The 27074-nt window shown below is 45.1% G+C and overlaps 2 protein-coding genes across 3 annotated transcripts; both read left to right on the top strand.

Annotated features, from left to right (window-relative positions):
• The first annotated feature begins 1223 nt into the window (after window positions 1-1223).
• PAK1IP1 (PAK1 interacting protein 1) lies at window positions 1224-14486 on the top strand. 2 transcript variants are annotated; one of them, XM_068558855.1, is made up of 10 exons: window positions 1224-1357; window positions 3501-3663; window positions 7096-7216; window positions 7291-7365; window positions 7883-7935; window positions 8695-8840; window positions 8938-9035; window positions 10980-11079; window positions 12239-12362; window positions 12858-14486. In XM_068558855.1, exons 1-10 carry the CDS (start codon window positions 1274-1276, stop codon window positions 13058-13060), a joined length of 1167 nt encoding a protein of 388 aa, XP_068414956.1. In that variant the 5' UTR covers window positions 1224-1273; the 3' UTR covers window positions 13061-14486. The 2 variants fall into 2 exon arrangements, with proteins under 2 accessions (XP_068414956.1, XP_068414955.1); XM_068558854.1 differs by having other exon boundaries at window positions 3498-3663.
• A 4633-nt stretch (window positions 14487-19119) lies between these two features.
• Window positions 19120-26037, top strand: LOC137773611 (transmembrane protein 14C). The gene is made up of 6 exons (XM_068558423.1): window positions 19120-19219; window positions 20293-20362; window positions 20700-20776; window positions 21609-21710; window positions 24513-24600; window positions 25518-26037. The coding sequence occupies exons 2-6, from the start codon at window positions 20340-20342 to the stop codon at window positions 25570-25572; spliced, it is 345 nt and encodes a 114-aa protein (XP_068414524.1). The 5' UTR covers window positions 19120-19219; window positions 20293-20339; the 3' UTR covers window positions 25573-26037.
• Window positions 26038-27074: the final 1037 nt, after the last annotated feature.

Below are 27074 nucleotides of genomic sequence, written 5' to 3'. Positions count from 1 at the left end.
ACATAGAGTCGCCAAAGCACACAGAAGACAAGGCTTCCCTTGCGCTGCAGTGACAACCAAAGCAACCAAAATGAAATCATTTCTACGGTATCCAAACCAGCATCAATTAAAACAAACCTGAGTAAAACACGGACTGACGATTCAGAACACCGGTGAACAAATGTCCTCAGAGACAACAGGGTCTAAGAGCTATAGGATGTGTTACAATCCATATGGGGGCTGAAGGGTCGACACCAACCTGTGTGTCAACCTCGTATCCGTCATATCCACCCACTAGGGCGTTCATGAGACTATTTTTACGCTCCAAGATTTATTCTTTTGTTAAGTCTGTGCGAGGCTGTCCTAACACATCTCTGAATCTCCGTATCTCGTGAAAATCTCAAACCCAATTAGGGCTTTGCTTTTATTCACGTTTGACTCTGCACCTAACCTGGGGGAGGTGGCGAAACGGAAATAAATGAGATTTCTTTCTGCAACCTGACCAAGGATGACTATATACCTTTCGTCCTCAAGTAATGTCTTTACTCCCCTCGAGTAAAGAAAGGGTCCTCCTCCCTCCCCAGAATGTGCCACAACGTTGGCCAATCTGCCCCCAGAGTTCGACAAGCCATAACCTAGCTGCAAGGAAAGGTGTGCAGGACGAGATTATCGAGCCCGCGCGGGAACGAGGGAATCGGACTCCTCTGACAACGGCGAACCCTAAATGCCACCCCTCCTTGCCCCATTACAGAAAATGTGAACGAGAAAAGTTCATTCCTCGGCTTCCTAAACAACAAGGAGACCTAACTCCTGTCCCGCTATCACAGCCCACTACAGACATGGGTCCACATTAACCAACTGCGCGGCAACGCCGAGCCTCCTCTACACTTTCCACCCAAGCCGGAGGCTGCCCCGCCCCTTCCGTAGACGTCCCGGAAACGAGGGGCTTCCGCAGAGGATGTCCCGCCCACTCGCCTCAGAAGCGCCTAGCTCAAGGCTCCCTAGAATATGCCTGCTAGTCCCCAGGGTTTTTTTGTTTTTTTTTTTCTTCCCCTCCTTGAAATGAGAATCTCGTCATGGGGCGTCCTTCCTTATTCCCTTCTTGGAAATTCCGTGGGATCTTCTAGCCCTGAAATCCCTCCCAAGGATGCAGGCGCCTAAAAGGCAGCCCCGCGGTCTTGACGTTAACGTGAGCGCCGACGCAGGAAAGACCCCTTCCTCCCCCTTGCATCCGCTTTCGTCACTAGCGGTCTGCGCTGAGCCGGGCTCTCGGAGGAGGCGCGTGCGCTGCTGCATGGAGCTGGTAGCTGGCTGCTACGAGCAGGTCCTTTTTGGGTTCGCTGTACGCTTGGAGCCCAAGGCGAGCGGCGACCATGAGGTGAGAGCCCGCGCGCGGAGGGGCCGCCGCGGGTGGGGCGGGCACCGTCGGGTCTGGTTCCCACACGGCCGAGGTAAACGCAGCGCCGCAAGGGAGCGCATCGTCTGATATCTTAGGGATTCGGTGACGAAATTCAGGAGACTTAAAATACACGTTAGCCTTTTTTTTTTTTTTTTTTTTTTTTCACATTAGCCTTTTAAAACACGGAGAACGCATTTCATACGACGAGACGATGTCTGTCTTTCGTACTAGGAAACATTCCGACTACGGTGCACGAAGGAAGCTGGCATTTCTGCAAACGGGCCAGTGGGCCGTAGATTATGAATCCAAGTTGACAGCCTGTGAGGTGTTCAGGATTTAATGAAAGGACAGTTCGCTCTTTCACTGAATTTATGTTCCGGGATTTTACAAAATATTTGAGCTAAATCAGGAAAAACCCCTCATAGATAAAGTGACACCATTTCATTATTGGGCCCTTACGGTGAGGCCAGTACTTGCAGTGAAGGTGCAAAGAAGCCAAAGGCATGGATCCTGCACTGGAGATCTTCCCGACATAAGGAGGAGAGGATGAGGGAGGCAAACACATGCAGAAAAATTACACCAAAATGTAAGAATTTTACTGGGTGTGTGCGTTAGAAGGTTAAGTAAATTAGCAGTAGTCAAGCAGATGGTTAGGACATACCCAGGATTAGAAACAAGATCCCTTAACCTTTAGTCCTGTGCTGGTTTTTTCCCCTAAGGAGTCCTAGGTGTTTCCCAGAAACCTATTTCATTGAGTATTTGTTTATGAAGAAGTCAAAGTGTCAGTTTTGAATTAGCTAGAAAATTGGAAGTATATGACTTGACTGTTTTTGTTTCTTTTGTTTTCTACTCTGGTGGTTAATCTGCCTTTGGCTGAAAGGTGCGTGTTTTGAATACTCAAAGGTGATGCTGCTGATCGTGTTCTTTCTGTAATTACGTTGCGTTCCGTGTTCCAGACACAGAGTAGTCCTTACAGCACCCCTCTGAGGCAGATACAGGTGTTCCCATTTTACAGATGAGGAACCAGAAGTTGAGATAGGTTAAGTGACTTGTTCAAGGCCACAGAGCTAATAAGTGGCAGACCTCGGACTCACATTCCCAGGTGTCTCTGATGCTTGAAGCGCTTAACCATTACCCGGTACTGCTTCTAAACCTAGTCAGGCAGTATCCCAGATGACCAGCCTTCCTTCTGTAATATGCACAAGTAAAGGTTATTCTTTGACTTATGGCCATAGCAGCTCCTCAGGAATGTTGTACCGTTACGCAAAAGAGGCCCCCTGGGTCCTGATTGACGGAAGGACTATCCTGCTGTCGTTTTTAGGAATTAATTTGCAATAACACATCCTAAGTGCGTTCAAACAAGTTTGGTGAATTTTTTTTCTTCGTTGCTTTATTTGTTTTGTTAATACTTCTTGATGCATCTCCCTTAATTTGTGGGGTATGTGTGTGTGTATTCAGCCGGCATCCTTCGCACTCAAACAGTCACGCTTATCCAATCCAAAAGTTGCATGGCAGCAAGCATAGAGTTCTCAAGACCTCATCATTGGTCATTCTCTAGGGCTTATGTTGGTATTAATGCAAATCCTGTTCATTTTTCTTTATAGGCGTTGTTATATTGATACTCATCTCTGTGTGACATCATACTGTGTCTTGTCTGTCCTTCCCACAGGAATGGCAACTCCCTTAGGATAAGGACTTTTGTTTCTTTTGTTCACTGCTCTGTATCAACTGCCTAAAATGGTGCCAAGCACATAGTAGTCATTCAGTATTTGAGTGAATAAATTCACATCAAGATTTGGACATTTGAGGGAATGAATGGTATGGAAGTGTCACATCTAAGTAAATATATTAAGGAGTTACGGGTTTGGATGGGACCGTAAAGTCCCTGTAACCTAGTCTTCATAATTGTTTTGATACTCAGCGATGCCTTCCCATCTCCTGCTTTACCTTCCTTATTCAATTCTCAGATTGTTTGTGTGACTCTACCTTTCATTGCACAGTCTCTTCTCCATTTGTAGGATCCGTTGAGGGTTTTCGTAGATCGCGAAACCACTTATCTCTTTGTAGAGAACTGCGATGCGATCGTGGCATGGCACTGACTGTACGTATCACTCTTTAGCAGAAGTGGACTCCTGTGGCCGACTTCACTCACCATGCCCACACTGCCTCCTTGTCAGCGGTGGCTGTCAGTAGCCGTTTTGTAGTCACTGGGAGCAAAGATGAAACCATTCACATTTATGACATGAAAAAGAAGATAGACCACGGGGCTCTAGTGCATCACAACGGTAAGAACACTGTGTTCTTCAAGACAATAATGTTGAGGTATTATTACTTTACAGTTTGACTTCAGATGAACAATTCATTAAGTGTCTGATACGTAGCAGATTCTCTGCTAGGAAATATAGAAATGGAAAAAATGTGGTTCTTTGTCCTTAAGTTATTCACAGTCTGTATTGGGACAGAAGGGAGGCACTTAGTCTAGAGGGCAAGGAGGAGGAAGTGAGTTTTCACTGAAAACTTCCTTAACATGACACCTGAATAATTTTATAAGAAAAGTATCAGTTGTTGGCTAGGTGAAACTTGCAAGGTGGAGAAAAGGACATTCCAGGCAGAGCCGGCAGTGTGAGGGGCACAGGTGGTAGCATCCCGTGAGTAGCTGACTTTATCGAGTGGGTATCAGGTACCCGGTGGTATGCCAGGAAGGTGTAGTTGTACCGTCAGTTCACAGAAGAGAAAGCCTAGGCTCAGAGATGTTACATGACTCGCCCAGAGTCACAAAACACTGGAACTAGAACTTGAACCTAGGTCTAGAGCCCGTTTTTTGGGTTTTTTAAAAAAATATTTATTTTATTTTTTGGCTGCATCGGGTCTTAGTTGTGGCACACGGGATCTTTGTTGCGGCACGTGGGACCTTTCGTTGCGGCGCGTGGGCTTCTGTCTAGTTGTGGTGCGCAGGCGCCAGGGTGCATGGGCTCTGTGGTTGCGGCCCGTGGCTCTCTAGTGGTGGCTTGCCTGCTCAGTAGTTGCAGCGTGTGACCTTAGTTGCCCTGTGGCATGTGGGATCTTAGTTCCCCGACCAGGGGTCAAACTTGTGTCCCCTGCATTGGAAGGCGGATCCTTAACCACTGGACCACCAGGGAATTTCCTAGAGCCTGTATTTTTAACCACTGCTGTGTCTGGGGAATTGTGAGGAGCTCGGTGTTACGAGAAGATAGAAATGGAGGTGGGAGTGGCTGGAGAAGTAGTGGGGGCCAGATCTCGGGGGGATCTCGAGTGGAGGAGGTTGGGGGTTGAATGAGAAGGAGGCAGCAGCGCTGAGGAAAGTGCTCGTGGTTTGGATATTGGGAGAGGTGCCAGGAACAAGTAAGGGACTGACGAGGGCCTGCTTGACTGAAGCTGGAGGCTGTGGAAGGACTAGCATCTGTTTGCAATAAGCTGCGGGCGTTTCTGGAGAGAGAGGAAGGTCACTTGGTATGTGCAAGAGAAGGATCGATGTACAAGGGAATTGAGGGTTTCGGAGAAAGAATAGGTTGTCAGCCTAGAGAAGGTAGGGTGTCAAGGGTCTGCAGATCTCCAGAGTAAAAAAAGCAGGTGGATTGAGTGGAAGAAGGGCTGGGATGATGTGTGGCTGTGGTCAGAGGGTAGAGTTAATGTGGGAAAGCTCTCGCTGGTAACAGCGTCCGGGCTGTAGGTGGGAGGGACGCAATACAGAGGAGGCGAAGGTTACTGGAGTCGAGGAGGTCGGGGGGGGGTGATCCGCAAGCCACGGTTGTGTTTTCCACGCCGGTGGTGCAGTTGACTGGGATAATGGGAGGACCAAGGGACAGAAAGACTGAACAGGTAATTTTTTTCCCCAGTATTGAACAACATGTGCTATTTTCACTGCATTTTCCCAGGGGACAGAGAAGGAGGGGTTTCACATGTGTTCCAGAAGGAAAGGGGAAAGGAAGAAAGAACTTAAGGTGGTAGAATCACTTAAATACATGCTTAGTTTGAGGAAACTCAGCCAAGCAAGTTAGTTCCCTGCAACGAAAGGCAGATAAAGACAGGTACCCTTTTTCTTACACTATTTTTCATATATTTCAGAAGTTCCACACCAAGCATTGGTTTCTAGCAGTAAATTTAGAGTGATCAACGTCTTTCTTATATTAGATGGTCCTTAGCTACTTTGACAAGTGTCTCGCTTTTCAGCAGAAGCTCGGCTCTGAGTGATTTCAACGTACGTTCCTTTTCCTCTCTGTCTCCTAATCCCAGTTCATGCAAGGAAGCCTTCTCTCTCCCTTAGGCTTGGAGGAAATAAGTTAAACAAGTCTAGTCTGTCCAAACCCATCGGTACAGGTGTTCAACAAGAAGGGACTTAGAAAGAGTTTGGATAGGGGATGAATGAAATAGGGTTCCTGATTTCCTTCATTCCTGGTACAAATCCTGTTTTTCTAACAGCTGGTAATAGATAAGCTCTTTTCCAGGGAACAAATGGAGTCGTGGAAAGAAGAAGTAGAAGATGTGGGAAAGCAAAATTCCCAAAATGAGAAGTAGGGAAGGAGGAAGACATGGGCAAAGTGGCTAAAGTCTCCCACTTGGAGGAGAAGGGAGTCCATGAGGCCACATATTATTAGTGCTTTTTGGGGGCGCAGAAGTATTCCTCACAGATCTTTGGCTCTTTCAATATAAAGGGCAGTGTAAGGGATTGACCAGGAGGTGTGCAGATGGACAGTAATGACCCAGGGGTTCACACTCTTATTCTGAGAAGGACAAAATAGAAAATATTTAGGTTTTGCGGCTGTACAGTCTCTGTTACGATTACTCACTTTGGCCATGCCAAAGCATCCGTAGACGTTTTGTAACTGAGTGAGCATGGCTGTATTCCGGTAAAATTGCATTTACAAAACCAGGCCACCAGCCAGATTTGGCCGGCAGACAGTGGTTTGCCGACTCCTCAACTTTAGGGCAGTTAAGCTGGGTGACACAAACTTCAAAGGATAAGGAATCTTACTTGAGGACTGATTTGGGAGATTGAGTACTGGGTTCTTCCATCGCCTCACCTCGCTCCAGCCTTTTAATATTTGAGGAGCGCTGTAGGGGAAATTCATGGGCGATTCAGGCTTCAGTTTGAGTGGAAGGGAGTGTGATATTCTGTAAAGAAGTTGAAAAGATGTAGGAAGATTTGTTAACCATGGAAGGAGAATACAGAAGGTATAATTAGAGAGTGTAATGTTTTATGAAATTGTAATAAATTCTTATGACAGTGAATAAGAACTGTGTAGAAGTCAAATCAAAAATAGCTCTGAAGGAATAATAACTGCTTTATGGATGGTTGCGTAGCTAATTCACTGTTTGGAAAGTAGAAGTCATACGGCTGTACATCTTGGTTTGTTCCCCAGATTAGCTGGTTAGTTTTGTTTGACTTCTGCTCAAACTATCCTAGCCAGCCATCTCTGAAATTCACGATTATGGGGATGTAAAGCAAAAAAGTGAACTGATTAGTTCAAACCTGTATCTACAACTAGAGAAACTCTTTGCTGAAAATATTTGCATAGGCTTGAAACTGTATGATCTTAGATGAAAAACAAATTAACTTCTTCGCCCGAGACTTTAAGGCATATTTCAGTAATATTAAGATATTGGATGTTTTACTTACTGCAGCATAGCCTTTAAACCAGAAATGGAGTTTGCACTCAAAATGAATGTTAATTCTGCCTGTCTTGGGTTTTCCACAGGCACAATAACTTGCCTGAAATTCCACGGCAACAGGCACTTGATCAGCGGGGCAGAGGACGGCCTCATTTGTGTCTGGGATGCAAAGAAATGGGAGTGCCTGAAGTCGATTAAAGCTCACAAGTGAGTCCAGACTTGCCCATCGGTGGTCTCCAGGTGCCAGTCAAGTTGGGGACTAACTGTCAGTTTCCTTTTAGAGGACATGTGACCTTCCTTTCCATTCACCCGTCTGGCAAGTTGGCCCTGTCTGTGGGTACAGATAAGACATTAAGGTAAGTCATTAAGGCCCAAGAGCACCTTTACTAAGCTGTGGTCTTTGTTTTCCAAGTATAACAAGAACCCACCCCTGGGACATCTTTTACTATAGTAATTAGATTTTGTTTCTATATTGTCTCACATTGTCAGTCATTTGATGACATTTTGACACAAGGGAGAGGTTGAAAGCTAGTGAACCTTTTCATAATGGAAAAAAAACGACAGGCTCTATATTCAAACATGCAAGTTACATTGCAGTCGTAAGCTGTGAAGTAGAGGGTGATCCTAAAAAGAGTTGTAGGAGGTGAAACCTTTTGAAAAATACAGTGGACTCAGCATACATAAGAAAGTGCTGTGGGAACAGAGCGAGTTTTAATCTTGCTTGATAATATTTCACATGGTGCTGTAAGAAAGAAGGCAGTTCTTCTGAATAGCCAAGGAGTTAGTAAATTTTCATTTGAGTCTTCCTTAAACTTACCTTTATACCTGGTCAGAGTTGGTGATCATGCCGTAAGTGAGCTTCCTGTTTTGCAGAACATGGAATCTTGTGGAAGGAAGATCAGCATTCATAAAAAACATAAAACAAAGTGAGTATTTTTGTTTGAAATGTATTTGAAAATTTGATGAGACGCGAATATATATACACACACTTTTTTTTTTTTTTTTTTTTTTATTTATTTATTGGCTGCGTTGGGTCTTCGCTGATGCGCGCGGGCCCTCTCTAGTTGCGGCGAGTGGCGTCTACTCTTGGTTGTGGTACACGGGCTTCTCGTTGTGGTGGCTTCTCTTGTTGTGGAGCACGGGCTCCAGGCGCGCGGGCCTCAGCAGTTGTGGCATGCGGGCTCAGTAGTTACGGCTCGCGAGCTCCAGAGCTCAGGCTCAGCAGCTGTGGCGCACGGGCTCAGCCGCTCCGCGGCACGTGGGATCCTCCCAGACCAGGGCTCGAACCCGTGTCCCCTGCACCGGCATGCGAGCTCCCAACCCCTGAGCCATCAGGGAAGCCCTACACACACATTTTTGTGTGCATGTACATATACATTTATTTCTGTGCATGGTGGTGGTTCCCTCTGAGAGCAAATACTTTAGGTTAATTTCTTTTCCCACTTCAGATTGGGATTCTTGGTGTGGCTCTGCCACCTTCCAGCTCTATGACCTTAATGAGTCTTTGAACCAGTTCATTGTCTACAATTTAACTCACAAAATACATGTTATAAGTTTGTTGTGAAGATTGAATGGGATAATGGATGTGAAAATGCACAGTGTAAATATTTGTTATTTTTATTATGACCCTGATCAGTTTCTTTTTTATTCATGAAATACAACAGCTTTGTGCTTTTAACTTACAGATGCTCACATAGTGGAATGGTCCCCAAGAGGAGAGAAATACGTAGTTGTCATACTGAACAAAATAGATGTCTATCAGCTTGACACTGCATCTGTCAGTGGCACCATCACAAATGAAAAGAGAGTATCTTCTGTTAGGTTTCTTTCAGTAAGTGATTGGAAATCAGTGATGGGCGTTTAGTGTGTGTGGTGATGGTTGGAATTGTGGATGCCATTCTGGATAGTATTATTTTTTCCTCTCCTAGGAATCTGTCCTTGCAGTGGCTGGAGATGAAGAGGTCGTAAGATTTTTTGACTGTGATTCACTGATGTGCCTCTCTGAATTTAAAGCTCATGAAAACAGGTATTTTTTTCGCTAATCTCTGTGTGCATGTACGTGTAGAGTCTCTTATAAATGCAGTAGCTTCATAAAGCAGGGTATATGTTTTTTATGAATGACCGTAGACATAGTCAGACATATCTACATATATATGATTTCCAGAACCTAAGAGGATAGTGGGAATGTTGTTGTCTTGGCCTGAGTGATACAAAAGTGGTGAAGTTGTCATCAGGACTAGTCACTTGCACAAGGTATTTATTTTCCCAATAATTTCATTAGACGTGAGGCCTGAAATCCTCAATCCATACTTGAACAGGCGAGAACAATTAAACAATCTTGAGCTCTGCCCCTGACCACTCTTGTCCTTTTACTTCATTCTCCTTGTCCACTTCTAGCACCTTTCTACACTATTTGTTTTTCCTGCAGGAGAAATAAATGACATATTGACCTCTGTCTTGTGCCAGTTTGTTATCTCTTCCTCACTGTATCTCTGGGGGTAAATGTGAGTCTCAGAGTAAACGGTTAAGTAACTGGACCAAGATTACCCCCCTGTTAGGTGTTGGAGCTGGGAGTCAACCCAGTTCTGTCTGACTCTGCCTCTGCTGTTTCCACTGTAATTTTGAAAAAGTCGATTATGGATGGTTATACTTTAATGTGTTTTATTTGCATGCTCTTTTATGTTTCAGACAACTCTTAGTTTTTATTTTCTAAATAATAGTTCAGCTTTGAGAAATCTCTCTTTGTAAATACTCAGAATACTGCAATCATTAGACAGGCCCTAGTTTTCTCCTGTATTGAGAAATGAACATATTCTTCAAGGCCGTATAGCACTTAGGAAATTTGGCCATTCATTCATTTAACAAGTATTCACTGAGCATCCATAATGAAATACTGCAACAAGAGCTTGCACTCTCCTGGCTCTTATCTTGTAGTGGGGCAACAGAGAGATGATAAACAAGTAAGCAGGTAATTGTTACAGGAAGGAAATGGGTATTATGATTTGGGAATAACACGGGTAACTTATTTAGATAGGTTGATCAGGGAAGGGGGAGAGAGACCTTAGGGATAAAGGAGCTATTTCTAAAAAGAGGAGAGAACTGTAGACACAGTGGCCCTGAGGGAGGAAAGAACTTGGTGTATTTTAGGAACAGCTAGAAGACCCATGTGACTGGGTCAGAGTGAGCCAAATGGTGCATGGCCTTGCAAGTCATGGCGAGGAGTTTGAATTTTATACTAAGTGCCTTTGTAGATACTGGTTTATCTATGTCTCAGCCACTTGGTGAGGAGTTTGAATTTTATACTAAGTGCCTTTGTAGATACTGGTTTATCTATGCCCCAGCCACTTGGTGAGGAGTTTGAATTTTGTACTAAGTGCCTTTGTGGATATTGGTTTATCTGTGTCCCACCACTTCCTCCCTCTCCCGTGTTATTTTAAAGCAGATCCAAGCTTTGTAGAATTTTAAGACTGGGAGTAACACGGTTTGATTTTTTAAAGATTGTTAGGGGGCAAAAGTGGAAGCAGCGAGGCTGATTAGTTTACTCCGTAGTCCAGAAGGGAAATGATAGTAGCTTAGACTATGGGTGGCGGCACTGAGGACAAGAGAAACGGATGCAGAGGAGGAGGCCTTGGATCATCTCTGTTGTCTTTTCTCTCCTGAGGTGAGGGGCTTTGTTTTAAGTATCTTTATTTCCTGTATGATAATCTGATTATTTATAGTTATCCGTCATCATCTTTTCAACTTTTTCTTAAGGTATCATTGACAGTCAATTTTATCTTGGAATTTAGACCCTGAAAATGACTCACCAACTCATGGGGACTTGAAGCATGTTAAATTTTAGGCACCGTTCATTGAGCAGTTTGGAGACACTTGAAGCGTTGAAAAGTCAAGAGACTGCATAGAAGCTTTCTAGCAGTATCATACTCTCTGGAAGAAAGGGTCTTTCATGATGTTACTATTTCTGTCCTAGGGTAAAAGACATGTTCAGTTTTGAAACTCCAGAGCATCATCTTATTGTTACAGCATCGAGTGATGGCTTCATCAAAATGTGGAAGCTCAAAGAGGACAAGGTCAGTGTCTCAGCACCATGTAAATAACGCTGAATGCGAGTCTTACTGTCAGTACTATTTTGAGTTAAGTGAGGTGGAGTTTTTTTTAAGGGTCATAAGGCACAGATCTTTAAACTTTTAAAATCTCTTCCAGGCATGATTGACATTCATGGTTTTAAAGTAAGGGCTCCGTAGCACTGCCTCAGGAGTTGGTATTGGCGAGTCTGAGCTGGCAGGTTTCCAGAACGCATGCTCTTTCAATCAGAGAAGCACTCCTTTCTTCTCTTTTGTATATTGATGTTCTCTGTAAGATTTTGTTAAATAAAAATAGTGCCATTACTAAGAAAAAAAAAAAATTGGGGAGTTTTTGATCAGTTGTAGAACTAACAATATTTTTTGTTTTTTTTTTTTTTAATTTTATTTATTTATTTATTTTTGGCTGCATTGGGTCTTCATTGCTGTGTGCAGGCTTTCTCTAGTTGGGGCACGCGGGGGCTACTCTTCCCTGTGGTGCACGGGCTTCTCATTGCAGTGGCTTCTCTTGTTGTGAAGCATGGGCTCTAGGCGCATGGGCTTCAGTAGTTTTGGCACGTGGGCTCAGTAGTTGTGGCACGTGGGCTCAGTAGTTGTGGCTCACGGGCTCTAAGAGCGCAGGCTCAGTAGTTGTGGCTCACGGGCTTAGTTGCTCCATGGCATGTGGGATCTTCCTGGACCAGGGCTCGAACCTGTGTCCCCTGCATTGGCAGGCGGATTCTTAACCACTGCACCACCAGGGAAGCCCCTAACAGTAGTTTTGAAACAGATAATTGGAAATTTAAATTCCCTTTAGTAGTCTCCCTCTTACAGATTCTTGGTTTGTTGTTCTTCATTCTCTTATAAACACATTCTGTGAATGTGGTTTGTTGAGTACCTACTTTGTGCATGGTTCTTTGTTAAACCCAGAAATGAACACGATAAAATGGTCGCTTTCCTTAGTGGAGCACTTCTTAGAAATTGGCTCTTGTGAAGGACTTAGTCAAACCGATCATGAATCAAGATAATAAATTTCTTCTAGACAGGATATTTTATACTCAAAATACAGTGTAAGTTTTAAATTAAGCTAACTTGTTTATGGAAAAATGAAAGTAATTATTTAAAATCCCTCTATGTTAGTTATCACGAATTTCCTTTCCTGTTTTAGGGGGTTTCCCCGTCTTTGCTGTGTGAAGTAAACACTAATGCCAGGCTGACATGTCTTGGAGTGTGGCTGGACAGAGTGACAGACACGAAAGAAAGCCTGCTTCCAGCTGTAGAACCACCTCCTGGTAAATGAAATTGATCGTTTACAGAAACTAAATAATCTATCTCTCTCTTTTTTTTTTTAAGATAGTAGTCATCTTTTCTTTTTTTTAAATTTATTTACTTATTTATTTATTTATGGCTGTGTTGGGTCTTCGTTTCTGTGCGAGGGCTTTCTCTAGTTGCGGCAAGTGGGGGCCACTCTTCATCACGGCGCGCGGGCCTCTCACTATCGCGGCCTCTCTTGTTGCGGAGCACAGGCTCCAGACGTGCAGGCTCAGTAGTTGTGGCTCACGGGCCCAGTTGCTCCGCGGCATGTGGGATCTTCCCAGACCAGGGCTCGAACCTGTGTCCCCTGCATTGGCAGGCGGATTCTCAACCACTGCACCACCAGGGAAGCCCTCTGCTATCTCTTTGAGTCATTAAAGTGGAGGAGATCCAGATGACTTGACTTTATTGTCAGCTTGTGTTTATTTCAAAGGGAAAAACAGTCTTTAAATGCACTGTCTCTTGTGTTTTAGTAAGTAAACAAGAACAGTCCAAAAGGAATAAAAAGGAATCTGGCCATGAAGTCCAGGAGGAGGAAAGGCAGCTAAAACCTGACACGAAGAACTGCGGTTTAACTGGTGACAGTAATAAGCCAACAAAAGGAAGCAGCCTGGTGTCAACCAAGAAGAGGAAAACAGTAGAAATGTTAGAAAAAAAGAGAAGAAAATATGAATGATGCGGTGAATCCCAGATTTCTCCTAAGAGAAAAACTTTTTCAAATGTACTTTTTTTTTTCTGAGTAAAAGCTAGGAATTTCTTCTTTTGAAGAAAATGTACAGCTTAAAAATCACTTTCAGGTTTTTGTTTTTTTAAACAGTGGTAAAACTTTTTGATAGGCAATATTTTATTAATTATATATCATGGCAATATATAGTATGTTAATGTGTAATATATAATTTTTACTGTTGTGTAAAGCAAAGATCTTTCTCAAATTATTACAGCTTAAAATAATGCAAAATCTCGAACACATTTCTTTACAGGAAGTAGATAAAGGAATTGTTTTTCAGATTTTTCTCCTAAGTGAGGGAAGGATGAAAAACCTGCATTACTTTGGCTTTTTCACGTGGTTCTAGTAATTTTAATGCGGATTTTGTTCGTTTTGGTAACAAAAGATACAAAAATATTTTCAGACCAGGGAGTATGTTAAGACAAACTTAAGAATTAGATATATAAAATAAAATATGTACATATAAAACATATGCTCAAGTTTAGGGCTATGTACATAAGAAGGTTAAAGAGAGGCTTCCAAACTTCATGAAACTATTCTGTTTCCAAGTTTACAAGGTAACTTAAGGACAGGAAAATGACATTTCCTTTTTTTATTTTCCCATCTGTTTCAGGGTATCCAAAAAACTCACTTAGCTAATCTTCTGACAAAGGTGGTCTTAAAACTAGCCGTTGATGATAATCTTTTCTTACCTAGAAAATTAAAGCATTTTCCTTAATGGATTACTGGATGTTTTGAAGAGACACAGTAGTAGAGGATTCATAGGTCTGACTTAGCTGGGAAGATGTTAAATCCCTGAGGCCACCAGGGGATTCCCTCCTGATTAGGCAAAATGAGGATCTTAACACTTGGACACTAAAGTGCCGCTCACTGCATGAGAGGAAATCATCTAGGAAACGAACCAAACCATGTGTCTGACATTTCCATCCACCTCTTTGTTGTCTTACTTCAGGTCTGTAAACAAAGATGAATATAGGTTTGGTTATTTTGTTTTTGAGACTTTACTTTTTTATAGCTGTTTTGGGTTTATAACACTATTGAGAGAAGGGACAGATTTGCCACTCTGTGTTCTATTCATCTCTCCCCATCTCCACCACTGATAATCACTGAGCTTTTTATCATCTCTGAAGTTCTGCCTTTCCCACAATATCATATAGTTAGAATCATACAGTATTGTAGCCTTTTCAGATTGGCTTCTTCCACTTACTAACATGCATTTAAGCTTCCTCTGTGTCTTTTCATGGCTTGATAGTTCATTTCTTTTTAGTAATGAATAATATTCCATTGTCTGGATGTACCACAGTTTACCATTCACTACTGGAGGATATCTTGGTTGCCTCCCAGTTTTGGCAATTACATATAAAATTGCTATAAACCATGTGATTCGAGCATTTTATTTTGGTCTGTGAGCTTGTCTGCTCAGTGACCTCTGGCTGAGCTTGCCTGGTAGTGTACTTGGAGGCCATTGCACAAACAAGTTTGTATCAAAAAATATTTATTTGGGGGGAGTCACGTTCATTTTCTTTTCCTCCTAGGAATGTATAGTCTATTTATAATCTCAGCCATCTCTGTGCTGAATTGTCTACTTTGATATTTATGTATGAGCAGCTCCTTACCGCAAATTCACTCAATATTTTGAAAGCCCTGAAGGCCACCTCTATCTCCACTCTCCATTTGTTTATTCACTGGGCCTGCGTTGAACAACGCTCACCACGTGCCTGGCACTATCCTAGATTCTAGGGGCCGAAAAGGAAAAAAAAAAAAAAAAGATCCCTACACAAAGGACAAAAGCTTTGGTAAGAAATGTATTACAGCCTGTGGTGGCTGGTGGCAGCTTGACTTCAGTAAGAGATGAGACTGAGTTTTGAACAAGGAGAAAAAGGCATTTCTGGCAGAGGGAACGGGATGCTACCGCGGTTAAGAAAGACTCAGCTGCAAGAAGAGAAAAGCAACTTTGGCTCTCCCAAACTTCCGCAGAAGGCACGGGGATGGGTTTATGACAAGGACGCAGGTGTCTGACAAGCCGGGGCAGGGAGAGAACCAGACCTCAGGGCCAGGGCGCAGCCAGGGCAATCTCTCCCTCCCGTCTCTCACTCTGCCGGTTGTCCTTTCTGAAGAGCAGCTGCTGACTTCTCACTACGTGTCCTCGGCCGTTCAACGCATGCTTGTGGAGCCATGCTGTGCCAGGCAACAATCCTCACTCTCGAGAACTTGCATGCTAGAGAGGGGAGGTGATTGCAGTTCTTAAGTTATATACCACTTAGGAGGTAAGTGCCGTGCAGAAGAATTAGCTACGGAAGGAAATGTAGATGGTTGTAGTCTTAAATAAGATGATCCTGGAAGGGCTCACTGAGAAGGTGACATTCGAATGAAGATTTAAAGGAGGTGAGGGAGTGAGCGAGAGGGATGATCTGGGAAGAGGGTTCCGGGCGGATGAAACAGCCGCACGTGCAAGTGCTCGGAGGTGCAAGCAAGGAGGCTGGAGCAACGGCAGCACAGGGGAAAGAGGAACAGGAGCCGAGGTCCGGGAGGGAGGTGTGCAGGGCTCTGCAGGAGGAACGGGAGCCGAGGTCGGGAGGGAGGTGTGCAGGGCTTTGCAGGAGGAACGGGAGCCGAGGTCGGGAGGGAGGTGCGCAGGGCTCTGCAGGAGGTACGGGAGCCGAGGTGGGAGGGAGGTGCGCAGGGCTCTGCAGGAGGTACGGGAGCCGAGGTCGGGAGGGAGGTGCGCAGGGCTCTGCAGGAGGAACGGGAGCCGAGGTCGGGAGGGAGGTGTGCAGGGCTTTGCAGGAGGAACGGGAGCCGAGGTCGGGAGGGAGGTGTGCAAGGCTTTGCAGGAGGAACGGGAGCCGAGGTCGGGAGGGAGGTGTGCAGGGCTTTGCAGGAGGTACGGGAGCCGAGGTCGGGAGGGAGGTGTGCAGGGCTTTGCAGGAGGTACGGGAGCCACTGGAGGGTTTGGAGCCGAGGAATGACGCAGTCCAATTTGTAACCGGATTGTCCTGGTCATGGTACTGAGAACAGACTAAAGGAGTTAGGCAGCCCTACCCTTTACTGTGTGACCTTATACCAGCTAGAGAACCCCTTTCTGCCTTAATTTCCTCCATGGATAAAAGCAGAAGAAAGTAATAGTCTTTACTGCATAGGGTTGGTATGAAGATTAAATGAGTTCATCGATGTCAAGCACTTCAGTGTCCTGCATGTAATAAGCACACTGTATGCTTTGCTCATATTATTATGGCTCTCACATATGAGGTCCTAGAAGCACGTGGCAGATAGGGTAGGTTGAAAAAAATAGGCAGTTTTTTTCATAATCTCATTTATTAATTTCTTGGAGAAAATTTTATTGAATGGATGACATCAATCTTAAAGCTATAAAATGTTCCTAAAGACCTAGTAATTAGTATTGTGGATACTCAGTAGACGTTGACTTGCAACACTGCAACTGGCATTTGATTTTGACCATTTTTGCTTAAGGTCTGTTTAAGTGTAAATTCAAAACATACAAGGCTCCAAAAATGAGAAAATAATGCTCAAAGTGAAGCACTATTCCTTCCTCATGAGCTCTTCTGTTGTGGAAGATGGTCTTTATTGCTCTGGTTATGGGTGGGTGTACATGTGTGTCTAGCAGACAATCCTGACTTGAGGCTTCTGTGAAAAAAAAAAGAAAAAACAGAAAACAAACTAACAGAAAAACATCCCATTGATAGGCCCCAGTGGCCAGAGACTAAAAACTTAGTCCCGCACACAATCTTGGTCACTCCCCATGACACACTTGTGGTTCAGTGTTCCAGTACTATTCAGTGGGCTCCTAGTTAAGAGCTGAGCTATCTCCTAAAATATGCTAATGTCAACTAGAAACATTACTAAACACAAATCCTTGTGTGGAACCAATTGAAACAGCAGAAACCGGTTCCTTTCATTTATTTTATATTTTATGATGGACTGCACATGAAACTATGCGTTATGGTAGAGTTAAGAGTGTAGGGCAGAGCTTATTTCAAATAACAGCTCTACCAAGGGCTAGGACTATAGGTAACTAATTCTCTGTGATTCAATTTCTTTAAGTCTAAAAGGCAGGGGGAGGATCATGGTGGGCTTAACTAAGGTTTGAAGCTTGCATCTGCATAGGGAGAGAGGAATCCCTAAATCATCCCAGCTGGTTAAGGCAAGTCCTGTCATTGTGTTTTTTTTCTATATAAATTTTATTTATTTATTTATTTTGGCCACGTTGGGTCTTCGTTGCTGCACACAGGCTCCCTCTAGTTGCAGCGAGCGGGGGCCACTCTTCGTCGCGGTGCGTGGGCTTCTCATTGCGGTGGCTTCTCTTGCTGAGCGTGGGCTCTAGGCGCGCGGGCCTCAGCAGCCGTGGCACGCAGGCTCAGCACTTGTGGCCTGCGGGCTCTAGAGCGCAGGCTCGGTAGTCGTGGCGCACGGGCCCAGTTGCTCCAGCGGCATGTGGGATCCTCCTGGACCAGGGCTCGAACCCGTGTCCCCTGCACTAGCAGGCAGATTCCCAACCACTGCGCCACCAGGGAAGCCCCTGTAATTGTTTTTTCAGAAGAGTCTTCCATTAAGTTGTTGTGGGTCTGGCCTAAGTGGAATTGCTCAGAGTTCTTAGTCATTATCAGCTTCGGCTGGTTAGAATCAGCTGTGGTAAACACTGACTTCACTTTTGATATCTGAAAAGTAGGAGTTGCTGCAAGTGGAAGGTCTTCTTTCACAGTATGTATGCTGCCAACAAAAAATTGTCACTCACCATCTGCCTCTACAAGGGTTAGGTCCCTAGCCACTGCACTCGCTGACCTTCCACACACCCTGAAAGAAGTTCTGGCTGGAGATCAGGAATGAGGCACCCGGTGCTCTGGGAAAAACTGGCAGAACAGGCCTTCAGAGAGTTAGATATTTTCAGGGGAAGGTTTTATGAGCCCAATTTCTTGCAACTTCTCATATCTAGAAAAGCACTAAAATCATTAACAGAGACACCTTCTCCTCATGACTAGCACCAACCTTCTGTCAAAATGTGTGCTTGAGGGCACCCAACCCCCTTTACCAAAAGCACATATACTGACTCACCTGCCACCCGCCACCTCTTCGGAGCAGTTCCTCAGAGCTACCTGAGAGGCTGTCTCCCGGGCTATATCCCTCATTTTGCCCCCAATAAAACTTAGCTCACAACTGTCTCCTTGTGCATTTTTTTCTTCAGTTGCCAATGCACTGCAATTTGCTTTTTCACTCAAGATTGTGTATATAAGATCTATTCTTGTTGATACTTTTAGGGTCTGAAAGAGAGAGAGATGCCAAACGTGACACCCACCCACATTTTGGTGTTACAGCAACTGAGTGAATGGTGGTGCAGGAAACGCAGGGAAGAGAAGCAGATATGGAATGGGAGTGGAGATAACGTGTGGCCACGGGGGCATCGCAGAGGTACTTGCAAATGTAACTCACCCACTGTCCCCTTTTAAGATGCTTTTCAAGTAGCCTCACTCTCTGAAACAAACAGGGAAGTGAGCCACACTGTCTAGCCTGTCTAGTGGCCACTCCATCTTCTGCAGATAGAAAGTAGTCCTTTCCCATGGTAGCAAATAACGTGATCGGGTTAGAGTGACAGTCCTCCCCGATGGCCTGCATCTGGTTGACACCTGGTAATAGGGCCCTCTGTTGATGCAGTCCTTCAAAATCCAGCCTCGGACGCCCTTCACCCCCATCGGTGAGCCCCCCCCACCCTCACCGCAGACCTGGCCCAGCTCGCAAAGGCCTCTTGCAAAACTAGACTCCAACCCTGGGCTTCCGGCTTTAGGCCAGGCTGGCTTGGATCTGGGACTAGTGCTGGACGGCCGGCACCGCGCCCACTCCCCCGGATACACGAAGTGCTCGGCGACTCCCTGCCCCGGGGACAAAGAGCACGCGCCGGCCTATCCGGCGCAAGCCCCGCCCCATGTCCCGCCCCCGGGACGCTTGGAGCGCAGCGACCCCTGCCTCTAGCCCCGCCCCGTGCCCAGCCCCGCCCCCGGACGCAGAGAAAGCGCCGCGACATTTCCGGCAGGCCGGCGACTTCCCGCTCGTAGGCGTGTGCACCGGCGTCGGCGAGTGCAGACCTTCGGGAAGGAGGTTCGTGGACTTTGGAATTATTATTACTATTATTTTACACCTGTTTTGACTTTCAGAAATGAGTTGAGAGGCTTTGCTGCCGCCTGCTCTTCGTCCTCCGGATCCAGGCGGCGGCTTTAGGCTGCGTGGTAGGTGCTTGTGTAGTTCCTCGTTTCCAGCTTTCCTTAAAGTGGGTTGTGAATCCTAAGGAGACCCTGAGCTCCTGAGGCAGATGCTTACCGAGGTAGCGTCGAGGTCATTAGTTTCCTGGAGATTTTACTGGGCCATCTCCTTAAAAATCTCGGTGACTCAATGTTACGTCGAATTAATGACTGGTGCAATTCCAAGGCCCCCCACCCCCCCTTATAGACAGTAATTTAAACAGAAGAGGTTATCCATTTTAAAGCTTAGCCTCGTTGGATACCAGATGCATTTCTTTAAGAAATTAGGAGTTACACCCTACTTTGCCAAGGCTGTAGTGTTCTACGTAATTATGACTTGGACTTTGTATATTTCATCCTTCCTTCTCGCCCCCCCCATCTAACAATAACTATGAGTGTGCAAAGTTAAATAACCGTCTGAAAATTTTACAAATGTTGAGTATTGAAATCAATTCTTTGGGCAGGGGTGAAAAACAGCACCCTTTCCCCCCAGAAAGGGCAACTAAAATACTTGAATTAAGGGCACGGGAGGTGTGTTTACTTTCCAGTTTAGTTATAATTTGGTTAGGTGATGAGGAGATTAGCTCATTAACTGTACAGAGCTGGTCAGTGAAGTGTCCTGTGGGCCTATGCTATATTAGAATCTAGGTTATTACTAGAATGGTTGGTATCTAGTATGAATGGTTCAGCAATTACTTTGTGCAAAGCCCCTTTACATATTATCCCATTTAATGCCCATAGTAGCCCTAGGAAATTTGTACCATTGCTATCCTCAGCGTAGGGACAGTGAAGGAAACTGAGGCTTAGAGACGTTGGGTAGCTTGCCCATTCTTCTCAGCTCCCAAGGGCTGGAGCTGGAACTTGGACCCACTGCTTCCTGGCTGCTAGCGAGCTGTGCTGTTAACTACCTCTGATCCAGTCCCTCCTCCGCAGGTGCAGGCCTGGTGTGATCTTCCATTTGGACGGAGTGAAAGAGAACAATGGAGAAGGACTCTGGCCCACTGTAAGTGCCCAGTGAAATGGGGGTGGAATAGTCAGGAGCTTTTCAAAACCAGAGTTTCTTTCATCATCTGAAAAGGGCGCTGAGCCAAGACTGCTGGACAGCTTGGGCTATGGGAGGAAGGACGTGTAGGCCAGGGACTTGTGTTCAAGTCCCAGCTCTGCCACTGAGTCTAGGCAAGTCATCTAACCTCTCTGGGATTTATTTGCGTTTATACAGAGATAGGATTGTTCTGGAATGGTGACCTTTTTGATCCCATCCTATGGTTCCATGCTGTTTTGTTTGTTCTTTGTTTTTTTTAAACACGGTTAGCACCGATTTCTTACTGTTCTATTTTCAGAGTGCCTTTACATTGGATCGGCTTTGGCTATGCGGCACTGGTTGCTTCCGGCGGGATCATTGGCTATGCAAAAGCAGGTATGGTTTGTAGTTATTTAACCTCTTAAAATCTTGTTCCCGGTGAAGAATGAGTCCTCAGGGTCCTCAAACTGCAGTCTTGTTGGAGTCAAGTTTGCGTTAGGCCCTCTCGCTGGAGTGCAGGCTTATTATCAGCCCTGTAGCTCCTCCTGCACTTGCCTTGAGGTTATCTGGCTGAGCTACACCAGGCTTCTTGTGCAGTCACTTGTTTTTGACTCTTTAGATAAAGAGACCGGTTAGGGATGGTAGTAGATTGTTATTATCATCACCTGCCATACATCAGCCTTGACCCCAGAGGGCCATCTCTGCTCTTCAAGCAGGAGGAAACCTCTAGTCTTCGCAGAAGCAGTTTTGAAGTCTCCGCATTAAGTCAGGCAGCACAGGTGTGTCAGTGAACGTGCTTGTTTCCACCCCCCTCCTTGCCGGCATCCCTGCCCCCATCACACACACCAGAATTCTTGCTCCCCAGATCATTTTGTAACTCACTGACCCTCTTTCCCTTTCCTCTGGGGATGAGCCCAAGGTCCTGCCCTTGGAGAGTCCCAGTCCTTGCAGGGTTAATCAGGCCTGGCTCGGAGCCTTTCCTTTCTCCCTGCGGGGAGGTGTCCTGCCTGTTAGAGGAGAGAGGACCCGTGTGGTACGACCCTGACCTCTCTGGTAAAACAGCAGACTCCCCCAAACATTTTCCTGCTTGAGAATGCCTTGGTCCTGAACCGCGTTGAGAGACGTTCTCTTTGCTGTTTTCCTCTGTAGGGGAGGGCGGTCTGGTGGCTTCTGTCAGTGGGATGAGTGTCTGCCATTGCAATGCAGCTGTGTGTTTGCTTCCCTCCAGGCAGTGTCCCGTCCCTGGCTGCCGGGCTCCTCTTCGGTGGATTAGCGGGCCTCGGTGCCTATCAGCTGTCTCAGGATCCAAGGAACATTTGGGTTTTCTTAGGTATGTCGGTTTCAGTGTCTCCCTGATGCATCCCTGGGTTGGTGGGGTGTGATAGGTTCTTCACATTACGACAGTTTTACTGCTGCTGCCAAGTCCTAGGGAAGTTTTGAAATGGAGGCGTGGGGGGGGGGGGCGTCTTGTGCTGGTTTCTACTTATCTTTTATGTACAGAATATGGAAAGGTTTTCATACCTCATGAATGTAGATTTACCCAGCGAAATAAGTGTTAAACTTGTGTAAGGCAAGCATGTGTCTCTTAAGCATTGTGATTGCCTGCTGAAGACCGTCTGCTTGAGCATCCCTAAAGGACCATGTGTCTGGGTTAGGTTTGCATCGGTATTGCATTTTTCCCATTTGAAAATCATTTGTTAGCCCTTTAGGTGTAAACTAAGTGTGTAAGATGTAAGCCCTGCCTTCAGGGAGGCTTTACCTTCACTGGGGACATAGAACGTGACTGGGGCTGCTGCAGTGTCCTGTGACCAGCACAGACGGCGAGGAGCGCGGGGAGGGGAAGGTTACTTATCAGGGTGGCTTTGGTGCATTTTTCCTGAGCTCCACCCTGCGTCAGACACCCTGCTGGGTGTGTGGGCCCCTCGCTGTCCCCACAAACCCACAGGGTGAGAGAACATGCAGGGAGCAGGCATGTCGCGGTGGTTTGTCCGAGTCGGCCTGGGCTGGGAAGGAGGAAGCATCCAGCTCTTGGCCCTGCTCGGCGGCTCCCTCTCGCCAGCCCCCAGCCCCGGAGTTACTCTCAGGCCCCTTTGTTCCCCTTCTGACCCCGCTCCTCCACTCCAGCGAACAACCTCACCATCTACTTGAAGAAGAAACAGCAGCCGTCACGTGGAGACTCCCTGCTGCCATCGGCCTCTAAGCCTTCCCCTGTCCTGTTTCTCTCGTCTCTAAGGCTGGTCCCTCCGCCAGGCTTTGGGTCTCTACTCTTCACCTTCTCCTTCTTCTCTTCTTCTTTACACCGTCAGTGATGCCGGCTCTTCCTCGTATCCTGCCTCTCAGGTGGATCCCACCCATTGATGCTCCGATGTGCTCATCTCTCACCCATTTTTTAAAAAAAAAAAAAAAAAAAAAAAAAAAGGACCTCTCGTGACCCCACTGCTTTCTTCAGTGGCTGCCCTTCTGCTTCCTCTTCAGGAACTTCTCTTAAAAAAAATCCATTACACTCGCATCTTCACTTCCTCACCTCACGTTCTCAGCCCACTTCGGCCTCCACTTCTGTCCCCTTAGTCCACGGGAATAGCTCTCCCCGAGGCTGCCAGGAACCTGTATGTTTCAGAATTCAGCGTACACTCTTCAGTTCTCATTTTGTTTGGCCTTTTAGCTGTTCTCAGCACAGTATACCAATCCATTTCCCGTTCTCTTGTTTTTCCTTTTTATTTTCTGATTCCCTTTTGTCTGTTTTGTCGACCTGTCTTCCATTTCAACCATTAGATAATAAGGTTCTTAAAACCGGGCTCTTTTAATCTTCTTTATACTCTCTCACTTGGCAGTATGGTTGAAGCCCAGGTCTTAAATTACCATCGATACACAAATGACTCACAAATTTCTCTCTCCTCCAAGCTTGACTCTTCGTATATCCAGTTGCCTGCTTGAAAGCGTTCAGCTGTGTCATGGCATCTGCCCAGACCTGGCTCCCTGTCCTCACACGCGCTTGGTCTCCTGGTGTCCTCCCTCCATCTGGGTCTCCATTGCTCTCCTCCCCTCCATCTCTGTCTGATTCATCAGCAAGTCCTGTCAACACTACCTGCAACTCGTATCCCAGGCCGTCCCCTTCCCTACCTCCACGGCCACCATCCACGCCCCAGTTAGCCCCCGTCTTGCCTGCATTCCCGAGGAGGTTTCTCAGTTGGTGCCCTACCTCCTCTCTGTTTTCCCTGGAGTGTGTTCCCTATGGTACAGCCACAGTTATATTTGCAGAATGCAGCTCTTTGTATGTATCCCTCTGCGTAATATCTTTTCATGGCTTTTCACTGCTCTTCGGGAGAAGACCGCAGTCCGTCCCGTGGCCCTCGAGGCTCTGTAGGCTGTGGCCCTCTTCCTCACTCAATCTCGGTTTCTGTGCCACACCACGCCTAGCAGCCCCCTCTCACCGCGGGGCCCCGCGTATATTACGCCCTCTGCCTGGAACGTGCTTTCCTCCCCTTGAGCTCGTTAATCGCGACTCTCGACATCGCGGCTCCACCCTCACTTTCTCAGCAAGTCCTTCTCCCTGAATGGGCTGGATCCCCTGTTCATCACGTTATTTGTATTGCATTAATTGCGCCTGTAGCACAGATTATACTTCTGAGTTTTTATTTGTGTCATTCTTTCAAGTTAGTCCTGTCAAACTCAAAGCACCGTCAGGGCAGAGATCTTTTTGATGACAGCTGTGTTCCCAGCACCTGGTGCGGCGCACGGCAGGTGGTCGGTATGTGAATAGACGTCGAGTGGGAGGAGCCTAAGAGCGTCGAGTGGGAGGATCCTAAGGGCGCACAGGGTAAATAGCATCGGCGTAGGAAAGATGTAGCTTTCTCCTGCAGCAGTTTAGGAGAAAACTAAGAAATTTAGGGCTGAAGAATGGTAGGAGGTGAGGCTGGAGAGGCAGGCTGGGCTCAGACACTGAGAGCCTTTGATTCCAGTATTTGTACTTAGTCCCGTTGACTGTGGGTGGCCGTGGAGCTTCCCGACTCGGGGAAGGAGGAGGTATGAGATGAGGTCTGGGCCCTTGAAAGATGGGTGGGAGTTTGGCCACATTTTCATCCTCCAACATATAAGGTGTAGTGATCTTTGACTCTTTTTATCTTTCCATCAGTTACATCTGGAACCTTGGCTGGCATTATGGGAATGAGATTCTACCACTCTGGAAAATTTATGCCTGCAGGCTTAATTGCAGGTGCCAGGTACCCTCTGCTCTATTGCTAGTTCTAGTTTAATGCCCAAAACACTTTAGACGTTCAAAATTTTACTTGTTTCAGTATATTTGATGCTGAGCATCGACTGAAATGATTTAAATTTATATACAAATAGGAAAGGCTGCAAAAACAGCAGATTTAATGTCAAAATGAAATAAGTATATTCATTCACTTTGGAAATGGTTTTGCTTTCACATTTGCTCTCTGGTCCATCCTGGCCCCTTTCTGCAGTGGAGGAGGCTTCAGTGCAAAGCCATGACTGCAGCCGTTAGTGTGACTTTCAGCATGGGGTCCATGTTTCTTAGTTGTAAGGTGTCCTTTATTATTGAAAATTTTGCTGAAAGGGAATCTGATTGAATCCTATTTAACGTTAATCGTAATTAACTTTAATTATAAAATCCAAACCAGATTGTTCTTAAAAATGTAGTCTTTAAGTATAATAAAGATACCCCCCAAAATAGAATTTTTAAAAATCTGCTTTGGAAAAAGGTTATTTACCCAACTTTGATCATAGTTATGATGCTGTCAAGAATAATGTTTTATAATCAGCATAGACCAAGGTCAAGAGCTGTAAACTGGGAGGCTGGAGACCTACCACTGATGACCTGTATGACTGGGGAGGCCTTGGTCTCTCCAGCCTTGTTTTCTCATCTTTGAATGATTGGCTGTTAGATTAGGAACTTCAACTCACGTGTATGATTTCAAAACCCCAGTGTGGGACTGCCTTTGGCGTGTTCTTCCTGTGGCACCTCCAGGCATGGGAGTTCATCTCTGCTTGCTCTGCCTTGGCACCTCGTCACCATGTAGTTGTGAGGGACCTGCTGAGTCCCAGCCCCTTAAAAATAGTCAAGTGCCTGTGCTGTTCTTTATCTGATTTTTTTTTTTTATGTGTTTCCTTTGAACAGTTTGCTGATGGTCGCCAAACTTGGAATTAGTGTGTTGGGTAAACCCCATGAGTAGTAGTCATGGCCCAGCTTGGACTCATGAAGAATTTTAAAATTTTCACTATTTTTAGCATATTAAGATAAATAAGTACAGCATTTTCACATATTCTGACATTTTACTTAAAAACAAACCAAAAAAACCCAACTTTGCAGAGAAAAATGTCAGTTATTATCATTACAACCCTAAAGAGGTGGGTAGAATGTAACACAAGAGCTTCTTCCTATAGTAGAAGCATACAGTTTGATTCTTGTATGTTGGTGTTATCTGTTCTTTCTGAATCTGTAGGTAAAATCTCCAGGGATAAAATGTAAGGTGTCGCCATTGGGGTCCCTGAAACCCTGTACCCTACTCAGAGGAACAGTGTGAAAAAGATGTGTTAATGAGATTTAGGATATCTGTTCTTTTGCTTATCTTAGAGCACAGACCTACTTTGAAATTATGTTAAGTGAAATCAATGAAAATAAAGTTTACTGTAAATAATGTTTTCTTCGGTGTCTTTGTTGCCAGAGCTGTCTAGAACATAGAATGAGATGTGAATAGCAAGAAGATAAAAGAGCATGAAGGTGTTTTTGTTAACATTTTATTTAGGAATTACCCATCCTGAATAATTTAAAGACCAAGGAAGGAAAGTTATTTATTATTTGATTATACATTGCATTGAGCCTTGGATTTCTAAGATTAGTAGGACTGTGTTAACCAAAAAAAGAGAAAAAAAAGAAAAAAATGAAATTGTTGTTAACCAGCGCTGAGTTAACTCATTCTGGTACCCCTTACTTTAGTTTCCCCCTCTTTAAAGAAAAGGGATATTTGCTACTTACCTCAATCCTAACTGGTATCGATTGGATTTAGAATATGTAATTCAGGCATATACAATTTTGTGGATTGGCTTAAGCTCCTTGAAAGGAGTCCTAGTTTCCTCATCTTTGTTGTGTATGCCATGGTTTGACGTGTCTGCCAGGGCCCTTTTTTTTTTTTTTTTAATTTCTTTTATTGAAGTATAGTTGATTTACAGTGTGTTAATTTCTACTGTACAGCAAAGTGATTCAGTTATACATATGTATATACATTCTTTTTCATTTTCTTTTCCATTATGGTTTACACAGAATATTGAATATAGTTCCCTGTGCTATACAGTAGGACCTTGTTGTTTATCCATTCTATATATAATAGTTTGCATCTGCTAATCCCAAACTCCCAATCCATCCATCTCCCACCTGCCCTGCCACTTGGCAACCACAAGTCTGTTATCTGTGTCTGTGAGTCTGTTTCATAGATAAGTTCATTTGTGTCATGTTTTAGATTCCACATAGAAGTGATATCATATTTGTCTTTCTCTTTCTGACTTACTTCATTTAATATGACAGTCTCTAGGTCCATCCATGTTGCTGCAAATGGCCTTATTTCATTCTTTTTTATGGCTGAGTAGTATTCCATTGTAAATGTATACCACATGTTCTTTATCCATTTATCTGTTGATGGACATTTAGGTTGTTTCTATGTCTTGGCTATTGTAAATA

The sequence above is a fragment of the Eschrichtius robustus genome, chromosome 12 (assembly GCF_028021215.1).
Source record: "Eschrichtius robustus isolate mEscRob2 chromosome 12, mEscRob2.pri, whole genome shotgun sequence".
NCBI classification, from domain to species: domain Eukaryota; kingdom Metazoa; phylum Chordata; class Mammalia; order Artiodactyla; family Eschrichtiidae; genus Eschrichtius; species Eschrichtius robustus.
Note: the sequence above shows the minus strand (reverse complement) of the source record. Positions and strands in the feature narration are given on the sequence as shown.